This window comes from Mesoplodon densirostris, chromosome 1, assembly GCF_025265405.1.
Source record: "Mesoplodon densirostris isolate mMesDen1 chromosome 1, mMesDen1 primary haplotype, whole genome shotgun sequence".
Classification (NCBI taxonomy): Eukaryota; Metazoa; Chordata; class Mammalia; order Artiodactyla; family Ziphiidae; genus Mesoplodon; species Mesoplodon densirostris.
Window position 1 is genome coordinate 207,700,861 of NC_082661.1, and position 14,702 is coordinate 207,715,562.

At 41.8% G+C, this 14,702-nt stretch overlaps 1 protein-coding gene across 1 annotated transcript in view; it reads right to left on the bottom strand.

The window, feature by feature from the left end:
- NAF1 (nuclear assembly factor 1 ribonucleoprotein) overlaps positions 1-13,491 on the bottom strand; it is a 46,008-nt gene extending 32,517 nt beyond the window's left edge. The window contains exons 1-2 of the mRNA XM_060093840.1: positions 13,100-13,491; positions 10,509-10,677 (exon numbers count right to left, since the gene is read on the bottom strand). Coding sequence (XP_059949823.1) covers positions 10,509-10,677; positions 13,100-13,353 — 423 coding nt within the window. The 5' untranslated portion in view covers positions 13,354-13,491. The remainder of the gene's footprint in view (positions 1-10,508; positions 10,678-13,099) is intronic.
- Between the last annotated feature and the right edge of the window lie 1,211 nt (positions 13,492-14,702).

Sequence of the window (14,702 nt, forward strand, 5' to 3'; positions counted from 1 at the left end):
ACCCTGTTTCAAACCTATGTACTAACAGAACAAAAAGTTTTGCCTACAAATGGGGAGGATCTCTGATCTCATGTAGAACCAAAACTTAGAACACAGACACCCCACTTGTAATTCCAATTCAGCGACCCCAGTACTCTGTAATGTGGGAATGCATGCACAGTTTTCTGAGATTCCTAAAAAAGGCCAATGAAGGCATCAAATTGTTTCTTGATGGTAAAAGACCCTACCTACCTATAAAAGCAATATGCATGAAGTCTCTATACCAAATGCTCTGCAGAATACAAAAGGTATATAAAGAACCAAATATTATACATATAACTTGTTAAGAGAAAAGTGAAATCAGCCTAGTACAATTCCAGGTTGAGATCAAGAAGTAAAACCAGCCTTGTATAATTCCAGGTTAAGAGCCTGTTCTGGAGCCTTTGAAAGTCCAGTTAAGTCAAGCAGTATATTTGCTTTGGAAATAGCATTTTGGGGACTGAATCAAGGGAGAAAAGAGATAGTAGTTCCTCTTAAACGAGCATGCTAGGAGAGGAGGAGGACAAAGGGGGAGAAAAAAATCTCCCAAACTCCCTCAACAATTCATCCAAGGGATGTGCTTTCCATGAAGATTTTTGGCAGGTTTGAAGGCAGAACTTTAGAAGGTTCAAAGGGAAAGTTTCTGGACTACAATGTCAGACCATTAATACAAGATCTGATCTTGATATGCAGATGTCACAAGTTACCTTATCTACTAATTTAAAGAACTACTAATCTAAAGAACTACACCACCACCAAGCCTAGTCACTCTTCATCAAATTATCCTGTGGCTTTGCTCTCTTGTAAATACATTACTGTCTAACATACTATTTGTTTACCTGCTTAAAGTCTTTCCCTAACTAGAAAATAAATCCATCAACAACTAGGTACCAGGTCTGCCTTGCTTGTTGCTATGGTAGGAACAATGACCAGCATACAGTAGGTGCTCAGTGTAAATTTATTAAATGAATTGGCTTAGCTCATCAGTCCAAGCTAAAAAAAATCTCAGAAGAGGTCGCAGACTTTTTCAGCCAGAGCAGAAATTAGATAATGAAAATACAATTCTTAAAGTTCAAAAGAGAATCCTCAAGGAATGAAAAGGACCTCAACCTGACCTTCTCAAAAACAAAGTAAAAAAGGCAGGCTTCCAATTAAGCTTCACTGCTCAGGACTGATGCACAGATACCTCAGCTTTGCAGTGGCAAACATTACTACGGCCATTAGATTAACACCTGGCCCCCTGGTAACACAGAAGCTGCCCTGGTAAGACAATGAATGCATCTGCTCTGTCTCATAATCTCCTTCAAACAAAAATCAAGCACTTTGCTTTTCCACGAGCAGAGAGAGGATGTGTATGTGTGACAGAAACGAGGAGAAACACAGACACACTCCAATAACCAAAACAAAGGGGCCAGAACACATATTAAAGTACACTACTGCCTTGACAGTACAGAGGATATAAAGAATCAGAAATAAGAGGCGTAACGATACACTAAAAAACTGAAGGAAGAGCTGATGAGGGAAATCTGGACCCTTCATCATATAAACAAAATCAAGTGCAATGAAAACAAAAGACTAGAAGGCTGTTTACAGCCGGTTAGGAAGATTAAAGTATGAGCCTAGTTTACCTACAACCCCCATGGAAAGATTAATGAGTGAGTAGAAAAGACTCCTTCTATTCTGCTTATCCAATACAAAACACTAATTATATCTGATTATTTAAATTTAATTAATTAAAATTAAATAAAATTTACACTGCAGTCTTCAGTCATACTGGCCACATGCCAAGTGCTCTGTAGCCATGGTATGAAGACAGGGTCACTATAGGACATTTCCATCACTGCAGGAAGATCTACTGGACAGCACTGCTTTACACTCTCACACAATCAAAGAGCCCTCCAGGGGCTTCCCTGGTGGCGCAGTGGTTGAGAGTCCGCCTGCCAATGCAGGGGACGCGGGTTCGTGCCCCGGTCCGGGAAGATCCCACATGCCGCGGAGCGGCTGGGCCCGTGAGCCATGGCCGCTGAGCCTGCGCGTCCGGAGCCTGCGCTCCGCAACGGGAGAGGCCACAACAGTGAGAGGCCTGCGTACCGCTTAAAAAAAAAAAGAAAAAAAAAGCCCTCCATTACTAAATATATACGCAGGTAAAGGAGGACCAATCTATTTTCGGCCATTAGTACAAGTATAATTTTAAGACCATACTATTAACATCACACACATTAGGTCTTCATGCAAACCTGAATGCTCCACTGGCAGGAAGGAAGGTGTGTGATAAATCCCTGTTGTCATCAGTGTTATTTGTTATTTTCCAAAATTAAAAACAAACTAACAACCTGTTTTGGATGTACAGTATCTGCAACTAGATATAAATATCTATGCACTCATTTAAACAAAATTAATATTATCTTTATTGATCCAAAATCAAAGAAAAGTAAAAACAGTTTTTATGGACATATTTATTCAAAATGTCTACATGTAATGACAAATTTAACAACAAAGCGTAGACAAGGAAAGGAAGAAAAGTATTCTACTCACATCATCAGGCAAAGAAAAAAAAAGTCACAGCATTTGACAAATGAACTCCTGAAATTCAACATACGAAAGAAATCCAGTCCTCTACTCTGACACACTCTACACCTCCAAGTCAAAGGTTTTACTAAAAGGCAATGTAGGGTTTCTTACAGTAATGTAGGAAAGCGTAAATTAGATGACACAATCAGCCTTTACCATGACAAATTATCCTATATTATTCAGAAACCAAATAATCAGGAAGTTCAAATGATCAAATTCCAATGCTGCTAAGCGGGCCTCCCCAATAGTAACTAAAAACAGAGCTGACTGGAATCCACCCGACGCTAGTTGTGAATCTGCTCCTCTCCACTCACTACTTCAGGCTTCTTACCTATAAATAGTGAGAAACTAAGCAAAAAAAGTTCTGAATAATTCATACAAGTGATTAACAATTTTAAAAAATGTTTAACAGCATGCAATCAAAAAGACAGAATACTAATACAGAAATTACATACCAGACTTGAACAAAGTTACTCTGATTCTGGAGGACAGATGCTCACAGCTATGGCATTAAAGAAATGCAAGGTCCTAACCACACTTCTCAAGCAGGCGTGAAAGATCAACCATTGTCTATCAGAAGAATATGATTATATTCTGATTCTCGGACATCTTTATGGCCTACATGGTTGCTCAGTTAAACAAAATATTGAAATGAGAAGCACTGAACATTAAAAATCCACCCTAATAAAAATTAAACTGTAGACACACCAGTCAAAAACGGTGCCTAAAACTTCCAGCACAAAAACGGAAGGAGCTAATGGGTCAAAAATGGCCCTCCGGGGCTTCCCTCGTGGTGCAGTGGTTGAGAATCTGCCTGCTAATGCAGGGGACACGGGTTCGAGCCCTGGTCTGGGAAGATCCCACATGCCGCGGAGCAACTAGGCCCGTGAGCCACAACTACTGAGCCTGCGCGTCTGGAGCCTGTGCTCCGCAACAAGAGAGGCCGCGATAGTGAGAGGCCCGCGCACCACGATGAAGAGTGGCCCCCGCTTGCCACAACTAGAGAAAGCCCTCGCACAGAAACGAAGACCCAACACAGCAAAATAAATAAATTAATAAAAAATGGCCCTCCGAGAAGACAGTCATACCTTACAATGGTCTTGACTTCCCTAGCTCTATGAAGACATCATTGGGGTAGGGGGAAAAAAAATCAGTAACTTATGATCTTTTGAGGTAAAATTACCTAAAGAACCTTGATTTTGGTTTTCACTCACAAATACAGAAAAAGGGTAGCAGACAGTGGGAAAGGAATCAAACATTCCAAATGGCAACAAATCCTTTCGGTGCCAGTTTGGGGAGAACTTTAAAAAGTGAGGAAAGTGGAATGAAGTTATCTGACCACTTTCTCATGTTACCCAAGAAGAGAGGACATGCATGTGGAGGCCAATTACCTGATGCTATTAGGTGAGCCTTCCCTTTTCAGATATGGTTGGAAAGTAGGATCCAATCTCTGGAGTACTGAGAGCCATGATTGTAAACTTTTTTTTTCCTATAACTGGTAAAACATATTGGAAAAAAGAATGGATTAGGTCTCTACACTGTGAGTCAACTAGGACCTCATATAACATTTCGTCGGATTCATCAACTTCTCCACGGAAAGTACTTTTACAACATTCCATGGAACTCAGCTATTCCTTTAGCCATCACCAACTAGCATTAATTTATCCTCATCAATTACCCTATCATACATGACACTAGATTCACATTAGCCCATTAAATATTTTCATCTAAAAGTTGAAAGTGAACACTTCTTTGAAATGTCTTTATATTCTCCTTTTTTTAGTAAACTACAATGTTCTCATCCCATCTTTCTCTAAAATTACTGTCACAAAAACAAAGCTCATAAGAATACTCTCGAAAGTTAACTGGCATAAATATAAAAGTAAAATAAAATCATAATCCATCTCCATAAGAAAAAACCTTCAATGATGAAAATAACCCTAAGCATTATCTTTTATGTTAACTGAGGAGTCCATACCTCACGGAATCTAAGACACTGACTTTATATACCACAAAATTAAAAGCACTGCCAAAAAACTGTGAAGCTAATCACTGCCATCAATTATTAGTCCCGACTTTTCAGAAGTGTGAAAAGGTTAAAAAGTGTCCATTTTAGAATTGAAAACATTCCCATGGATGATGAGTAAACAAAGAAACATTCCCTGAGCCCCTACAGCGTAACCAACACTGGGGACACAACTCCACTGCGACAAACTTGGTCCTTTCACTGGGAAATTTCCTATTCTGCTCACCTGTCCATTTCTATGGAGATCCTATCCACCTTTCAATCTAAGGTCAAGCCACGATGCCTTCCCTGACCACCGCACTGCAAGTCATCTCCCCTTCCACTCAATCCTTCAGCTTCCTGTACTTGGTACAATTCACTGGGCATTCAGTCATTAGCTCTGTTGTTACTCTGCTTTCAGCCAAGTGTGTATGCTCACTCTCTAGCTGGAGTCTTCTCTACAGACATTTGTCTTTATTCTCTAAAACAATCACAACTCACTTATTAAATCTACTAGGGATGGAGAAAGCTAATAAACGGAATGTTTCTGTGTAATAATGATCATATACATGTATATACACAGGGTATATATGGATACACTACTGAATAAATCAGTATTTATTCAGGATTATTTGTGCTTCATACAAGCTTTACTGAAATAACTTTGTGCAATGAAGCACAAAATCTTAATTTTTTAAAAAATCTGAGCACTGTTTTTAAAAAGCACCAAGTATTAATGAAAACCTATCTCCTTTCAAGTATATAAGCCATTTCTTAAATATCAGGTATTTTGAGAATGCTAATAAGTGCCATCGGTATTCTAAGATATGATATAATAATTCCAGATATACTAAAGGTCGTAAAAAGCTGAAGTTGAACAAGGCCTGCATTTAGGACAAAACTCATAAACCAAGTTGGGCCCTGAAAACACCACATTCAATCAATGATTATTAACTGTAGAACAAGGTGCAATACAATTTCAAGATGGTGGGAAGTCAAAAATGTGAAATAATCCACTGTAACTTCTGACCACGTGAGGTGGCCCACGTATTTCCATATCCTCACGTTAGGACAAGGGTCTGCACTGCCAGAATCAGAAAAAGTGTACTCACCCTAACTACAACTATAATGGTCAACCTAATTATATTGCATTTGTATATTACCTATATTATACTGTATATTGTATATATACATATACTGCATTTGTATGTTACCTATATTATACTGTATATTGTATATATACATATATTACATTTGTATATTGCCTATATACTGTATATTGTAAATTACATACCATATATTGTGTATATATATGGTATATATACAATATAATATAGGCAATCTCTAAATTATGAAGGTAAATTTACCAAGAATTGCCTACAAGCATTAAGTTTTTTTCTTGGTCATTTTATATTACATGTATAAATACACATTATCTATATTGCAGTATTATCCATGTTTTATCCCCAAAAGCACTGTGATCATAATTTTAAAATATTATGTAAAAACTTCAGGTTTTCAATAGGTACTAATTTATAAAATTCATTTCTGATTAAGACTTTGCAATGTCACAATCCCATAAATGTCCTTATGATTCTAAATTTTAATTACATCAGATTTATTTGAAAGAACAGTTAAGAGCATAAATTGATGAGAAAGTTCTTCAAATAGAACCTAACTTTCCAATTCACTGAAACACAGAATAAACCCTATGTGGTTTAATGTAGTTCCAAAACTGTAATATGCATGCTGCTTTACATTTACTGTATAGATTATATATTAATATAAACCTTCTCAGCATTAAAGGGTTTATTTTCTAAAAGAATGGTTCCACTTGGTTAACTTTAAGCCATATATTATGTAATTGTGACATTAAGAAAAGAGCCAATTAAGTCTATTCTCCTTTCCAATGCCTCTATGGCTGACCAATCCCTCGTTTTTCCTCTTCCTCTCATCTTTTTTTAAAACAAGTTATAACCACATCTTGTTATCCCAAATTGTTGCAACTGTTTAATTCTAGTGCCACAACTACTGAGCCCGCACTCTAGAGCCCGCGAGCCACAACTACTGAAGCCCGCGTGCCTAGAGCCTGTGCTCCGCAACAAGAGAAGCCACCGCAATGAGAAGCCCGCGCACCGCAACGAAGCGTAGCCCCCGCTCGCCACAACTAGAGAAAGCCCGCACACAGCAACGAAGACCCAACACAGCCCAAAATAAATAAATAAAATAAAATTAATTAATTAAAATTTTTTTAAAAAGCAACTGTTTAATTCTAAAAGAACAATCTCGAGGTTACCTCACTGTAGCTCCTACATTCTTACAATGAGAGATCCGCAATAGCTAGTAGGTAGATCACCAGGACCTACCTTTGCAACAATGGAAAAGATTTAAAAAGCTAGACCCAGGAAGGCAACATTCCTGTTTGACAAACAGGCTAAATGGAGGTAAAAATTAAGCTCGGCATGCCTGAACAACAATAGCAAACAGCCTAGAACATGAGATACTTCATAAAGAGGTAGGACATAAAACCGGGCTAAACTGGGCATGTCTATGTTCTAAAGATCTCAATGATCCAGCACAAACTCTGAAACTGGTATTAACTGTTTGGCCCATTTTAATTTATGTATGCCTTTTGGCAAAGACAACACAGAATATTTCTCTCATCTTCTTCAGAATTTCATTAGGAAATTAAATTAATAGACTACACAGAGCAAACAGTTCTGTTGCACAACCCCTGCTGCCTAAGAAGACACACACCAGTAGACCTGAACAAATGGCACATTCAATACCAGCCAGAGCTAGTTGTAACAAAGGAGGGGATGCTTCCCAGGAAGCGCGGACTGTCATCTTTTGAAAAAAGACAAATCTAAGCTAAGTCATAGGACTGTCCCAAAAGTCAGGAAAGAATATGGCACTAATAGCCAGTTCGTGGAGAAGTTTAAAGTAGAAGATACCAAATGTACAGCCAGGAACACGAAGAGAAATGCATGTGTAAGCTAGAATTAAAAAGATGAATCTAGGGGCTTCCCTGGTGGCGCAGTGGTTGAGAGTCTGCCTGCCGATGCAGGGGACACGGGTTCGTGCCCCGGTCCGGGAGGATCCCACATGCCGCAGGGCAGCTGGGCCCGTGGGCCATGGCCGCTGAGCCTGCACGTCCGGAGCCTGTGCTCCGCAACGGGAGAGGCCACAGCAGTGAGAGGCCCGCGCACCGCAAAGAAATAAAAATTTTTAAAAAGATGAATCTACAGGTAAACAGAAGAAGTGAGTCAGGAAACAAGAATATGACACTCAGAATGATGAGAGTCCCAAGAAGCGTACAAAAGAAACAGCACAGCCATCCACAAGAGCTAGCTTGGTTCCCGATGGCTTTCCTATCCAAGTAAGTTTCCAACAAATCCCCCTTCTCTTGATGCAATTTGAGGGTCTCTGTTGCAGCCACAAGAGTCCAATGTAAGTCATGTGATTAACTGCTCCCAAGTATTATTATTTCCCTCTTCCCCTCCACAGAAGATAAATACTATTACTGACAGAACAGCAATCCCGTCTGAAGTGTTCTAAGCCTCCCTTTCCTGTGACCGAGAACCCATTCCCTGTGGTTTGCATGGGGTTGAAAACACCCACCCAGCTCTCGCCCTCCTCAAAATCCACACGCTCTCACGCTTCCTTTCTGTCACCTGGCTCTCACACTCACCCGTGTGCTTTCTCTCAAGCACACACTTTCCTACACACTCTCCACAAGAACAGCAGTGACTAGGTAACTCATGTCCAGGCAATCCGAATACCCATCTCACTAGACTCAATTATTTGTTCAGGCCTGAGTACAGAGCCCCCGGTAAACCAGCACAAGTTCTCTCCATGGCTTTCATACAGGAGTATCAGTGGCCAAGCCGCCAGCCCCGCGCAGAAACACCTACTGAGCAACAGAAAAAGAGCAGAGTCCTAAAGATACTGAGTACTTGTAGCCACGCCATCCTTGGTGTTCAGGGTCAAGTCATTCTCTTCCCTTGAACTTCAGAGCTAAAGTCCTGAAGGAGTTCTCAGATACTCTTTCACACCCTAAGTCAAAAAGATTTAGGGCAGACCAGAGAACTCATTCCTGCACCTAGCTCTGGCACCAGAGTGGCTTAAAAGACTAGGAACTTCTAGTACATTTATTTCCTAATCGTGAAAATATAAAGTAAACAGCTAGTTAAGAATCCAAACTTTAAAAATAAAGACTATAATTGCCCCTCCCATCCTTCCCAAAGACCCTTCAGAACTGGCACAGAAAGGAACAGAGCAGCACACACTATTCCAAGCTTTAAAAGCTCACATACTTCCCTTCCCAGCAAAAATGCAATTTTCTGATATGAGCCAAGCATACACTCACAATTCAACAGCACTTCCAGCAATTGACTGTATTTGTCTCTGCTTCATTTAGTATCTCTCTCTCTCTCTCCAGTAGGTACTATGAGAGCAGAAAGGGGATGGGTCTTGTTTACAGCACTTGGCATATGGCAGGTGTGCTGTAATAGTTTAAAAGTGGGTGAATGTAAGACGCCTGTTCACTCACCCATTCTACAATCACATATTACCGTTGACTGAGAACCCAACATCCGAAAAGCACTCTGCTGGGCACTAAGGGAACCGCGAAGATCAGGTCTGAACTCAGTCCTCAAGAACGTGGTTCCTGGCCTCTATGGACACAGACCCTTTTTGATTTTCTGATGAAAATATGAGCACTCTATCCAGAAAAATACCTAAGTATATTGACTAATATTTTGCATTAAATTCCAAGGGAAAAATTCCAGGTCTAGTAAGATAAATAAGAAAATGAAACACATACATAAATCAAAGTACTGTGGTCCTTTATTTGTTGATTCTTATACTCTAAGAGAGAACTTAAATAGAAAGGTGATCAAGATACAGGGAAAAGATCAAATTTCCCAATGCTTTCAGAAAAGTCATAAGTTGGGAGAGGCTTTGTGTAAAAAGACCACTGAGAGAGATCAATGTCTATAGTAGGAAAATATAAATCAATGATGAATTTGCATACAAATCCAAGGGTTCTCAATACATGAGGTGTTAAGTGAGATAGGAAATTTCTTATTACAAGTAGAGAAAAAGGAAATAATATCGAGTGAATACAGTCATGAAAAGGTGCCTGAATGACTCCAGGCTTTAAAAATTTTTTTCAAATCTTGCTTTACTACTTCATTGATTTAAGTATTATATTACAGTCAGTGATCATTAAGGTTTTTAAAAGCTTTAATAATAACTAAAGTACACGTGGGAGTGGGGAGAATAAACATGTGGCAATATCCTGTGAAATTCTGAGAAGACTTTCCTCTTGGATCATAAGGTTTCATTCAACCAGACTACCATCAACCTCCTAGTAACAGCTTAGAAGGAAATAACCACACAGGAGTTAAATTTATAGACCAGACCTATCAAATGTCAATACCAATCCACAGGAAACAAGTTTTTTCCAACTGTAATAATGAAAACACTGCAAAAACTTCAAGTAAATATAAATCCTCAAAAGTGCAACCGATCTAATTTCACTATTTCTCTAAATGCAGTCGATTAAAAAAATAATTTCAATTGCTACTTAGCAAAATTTCCTGAGTTGTAGACCAAAAAAAAGAAAAAATCTTTACACTCTTAAGGGAAGATAAAAAATGAAAAGCAGCAAGCCAAACTGGATGCCCAGCACAACTATCAAATGTTAGCGTTGGAAGCAACCTGAGAAATTATTCAGATCAATACTTTCTTTTACTTAAGAAAGCCAAGGCATGGCAAAGGTATGACCAATAAAATCTGAGAAAGGTATTCAAATTTATGGAGCAGATATAGGCCAAATGAGATCAACACTGGTACCATAAAATATTTTAGAACATGCAAATTAAGTTCAGTAACAAATCTAAGTACTTACATTTAGAAGTAACTCATCTTTTGTTTTAAGAGGAAAATTCTTATTTTCCTTCTCAACTTGTAAATCATCTTCTCCATCTGACAGCACTGCAGGGAGGGATACACGAGACGAAGACGATGAGGATGATGATGAGGAAGAAGAGGAACTTGAACTATCAGAATCTGTTTCACTGTAGAGAAGAAAAAATTGAAAACAGTACAAAAGTATTATTATGAGGGTACCAAAATACGATTATTCAACTAGGAAATATCTACTTTACTAGATGTTTATGGCTGCTGTTCAAAAGCTTAGCATTTCGAAACCGACTATGGTATTTGGAAGGCAGTCTTTAATCCACTGATCACAAAATCTTTGCTATAACCCAAACCCTCTTATTACAATTGTCTCATGTGTCATGCCACAGTCTGAATATAATTAAGCATGTGACAAATCACTGACAGAAGAGAATTCTGGGAAAGGCACCTCTCTTATTAGTCACCAAGGACCAAATCACAACGAAGCCAAGAGAGTTAGAAGAAACTCTCAGTCTTCAACCTGGAAACTCCTCAAAGTTACTAGCCACACTGAACACAACTCTCTGAAATCTCCTGTAGCCCTTGACTTCCACAGCAATTCTCAGTGCCAGTAACTCTCCTCTTAAATTGTTCGCTGGTACCCACTTCAGCTCCTTGTATGTACTGTTTCTAAGAGTCCCGTCCTCATGTTCTCTTCTTTCTCTGGTACTCTTTCCATGGATAACCTCATCCACTCCAATAAGCTCAACCATTACCAATGTGCAGATAACTCCCAAATCTTCAGGCTTGATATCCCCAGGCTCCACTCCTGATCTCTGGCTGCTTACCAGCAACTGTGGTATGAATGACCTATACATGTCTCACACTCACAAGTTAAAAGAAAAAAGTGCATTCTCCTTACTAAATCTGCTTCTGCTTCGAGCTTCTACTTTTATTTCATTGTTTAGTCCTCAATCCAGTCATCAGAGGCAGAAACATTGGAATCATTTCAAGCTATTGCATTCTCAGTCAATGATAAAACTGTTAAACGTGACTCCTATTCCGCTAGAAAAACCTGAATACAGAGTGTGTACTAGGTGATATTAAGGAATTAGGGTTCATTTTACTATGATTGATAATGACATGGTGGTCATGTAAAAAGTATTTTATCAGAGATGAATAGTAAAGAATTTACAGGTAAGGTGGCATGCTGTCTGAAATTTGTTTTAACACTACCAGGTTAAAAAAAAATGTTAGATAAAACAAAGTTAGCAAAATATTGGAAAGTGTCAAGTTTGGTGATGAGTATACGTGCATTCACTGTATTACTCTCTGTACTTTGTATGAGTTTGAAAAAATCCATAATAAAAAGTTCAAGTAAGTTTTATCTGTAATCTGATGTTCGAATTTACATCTCCATACCAGAATTGTCCTCTGAACTCTAAACTCATCATCCTACTGCTTACCTGACATCTCCAATTTGTTGTGACGGAAACCTCAAATTAACTGTCCGAAGTTAACATTCTTATTGGTCTACAGCCCCCATCCACCCAACTGATGCCTCTCTGACTCGGCCACTACAAACAACATTTACTAGCGACCCTGATCAGGGAGATGTCAAAATATTCAATCCAAACATGGTCGCATCGTGGACTAACGGAACATCTTTCCAACTGCTTCCACACTTACCCTGCCCATTCTGCTTTCACTCTTGAGCCCAGTTCAATTCCTTCTCCACGGAGCAAAACATCAGAACGTTAACCTGAGCATGTCAATTATCTGCTCAAAAATTCTTCAATAGTTTCTCCACCACTTAGAATTAAAACTTTATCATGGCCAGAGGGTCCGACCGGGTTGGGTTCTCCAATTACTTTCTCAGTGCCTAGCTTGTTCCTTCGTGGTAATTTTCACCAACTCATTGGCTGATGGGTATGTTTACTTTTATTTTTCGTCCGTCTCATCAGAATGCAGGGCAGGGGTAGTGTCTATTTTGTTCACCGCGTCGCACAAGACACAGTCAAACACTTGTAGACGATGTGCAGCGTGGTGTAGTAACGTCACGCCGAAGTCCCCTCCCTCCACAAAACTTTCGTATTTAAAAGACACCACGAGGGAGGGGGGAGGTGCCTCATAAAACCTACGGAGAGCCTGCAGTAATAGTAAAATAACAATGTTTCGCTAATTTCATTAATAATTCCTCACCACAAGGCTTCTACGAACGAAACTGCCGGGACCCAACTTGTAAACACATAAAATCCTTCACCTGATGCTCCATTTATCTGGCTCCACAAGCAAGCGCACACACTAAACTGGATGGGGAAAAGTCGGCTCTGCCCCAATGTAAGCTATAACCACCAAGGACACGACACACGACTGGTCACGGAACAACCCTATATCCGCAGATTTTCTATATTCTAGCTGAAAACGATACGGTGTACACAAGACCCCCAGACTTCGGGGACGAGGGACCCTGACGGCGACGCTCAGGCCCCAAGAGCGATCCACAGGGGGCGGCGAGGAACGCGCCCCGGCTCCCCGGGCCCTCCCGCTCCCCGAGCCCGCCCCGGGCCCAGCGCCCCGGACCGCCGGGCGCCCGACCTGTCCGAGTCGGAGTCCGAGTCCGAGTCCGACGTCTCCAGGCTGCTCCCTCCGGGAGGCGGCTCCGGGAGCGACGGCGGGGCGAGCTGAGGCGGCTGCTCCCCCGCAAGGTCCGGGGCCCCCTCGTCCGCCCGCGGCGCTGCGACCGGAGCGGGGTCCGGAGCCGGCACGGCCAGACCTTGGTCAACCCCGACGCCGGCGCCACCGAATTTCAGAGTTTGCAGCTGAGCGGCGGCGGCCTCCACCACCTCCATGGCGCCGCGCTCGGGGCGCCCGCGCGGGGAGACACACCAACTCGGCGGCAGAAGCGACAACGAAGCGCTGGGCCGCTTCCCGCGCTGCTCGGGGAGCTGCACGCGGAACCACACACGGAGCCGTCCGGAGACGCGCCCCCGCCGTGCACGCAGCTTCACTTCCGGCAGCGCGTGACGTAACACGACGCGACGGCGTTCCCTGGGGCGGGGCGGGCCGCAGGCATTTGCAACCTGGACCGCGGGGCCCGAAAGCCGCCGAATTTCCTGCGTCTTGGGAAGTGAGTCTCACTCCGCAAAGAGGGATGGAGAGACTTTCCTGCAGCTGCAGCTGCTGCTTCAGCTGCTGCAGGATCTGGGACAGTTCCGCGGAGGCGGAGACGGGAAGGAGGGATGACAGGACAGGGAGATGCCTGATGGGCCGAGACCGTACACATCAGAAACTTGAGCCAGGAATCCTTGAGCAGGCACTTCTAGTAGACTTCCTTAAAGTTAAATGGAGTTCCAGCCGTGGATAGACAGCAAGCACGATGACCATCCATCTCAAAACGATTACAACTCTTCCATTTTTTTTTTTCCTCCAAAGCGCTCCCAATTTAAAGAGAGCACTAATCGTGGGAAAAGTGTTGCTGCTGGTTGATGTTATATGTTCAGGGACTAGGGGCTGACTCGCTTCTGAATTGTACATTAAGATACAAGTAGCGGCCCTACTACCTCTATGCAGTCTTCTCCTTTCACCTTGCAAGGGCCAGATTAAAGGTTGTTTGTTGCTCACAGCAGGACCCAACAGTGTAGTCAGCTGCTTCAAGAGGTGGTGAGTTTAAAGCCATACTGGAATATTTCAAGAAGAGGCTAAGAGAATATTGAAGAAAGTCTTATACTGAGCTTGAAGGTAGACTAGACGACTTCTAGGGTAGGGATCTCCAACCTTCTTTTTTTTTGGTATCTGTACCTGTTTTGTGTTCTTTTGAGACTGCCAAACAGGTGCACTGTAAGAAGACACAGAGGTGAGGGTGAGAAAACAGCAAAGTTTATGATACTCACAGGTCCTGGAGACAGGAGGCACGGCATGTCATGTGGAGCCACCTGGGAAAATCTCCAGGGCTGGGGGAGGGGCATCAGGAGGCAGAAGACAGGAGGGAGGGGAGATGCAAGCCACAGCCTTGGCTGGGGTTTCCATGGAGAAGGCAAGGCAGGGCTGGGTGACCAGTTTAGTGGGCTACTTTGAGTGTTTTGGGGGAGGTGGGGTTAGACTGTAGGGGTGGACCCTGAAATGGTTGAGACTGAAGAATATTGCCCCCAGGGGGTGGCCAGACAGAGGAGGTCTGGCTCTGGACTGGTGAGTTTGCACC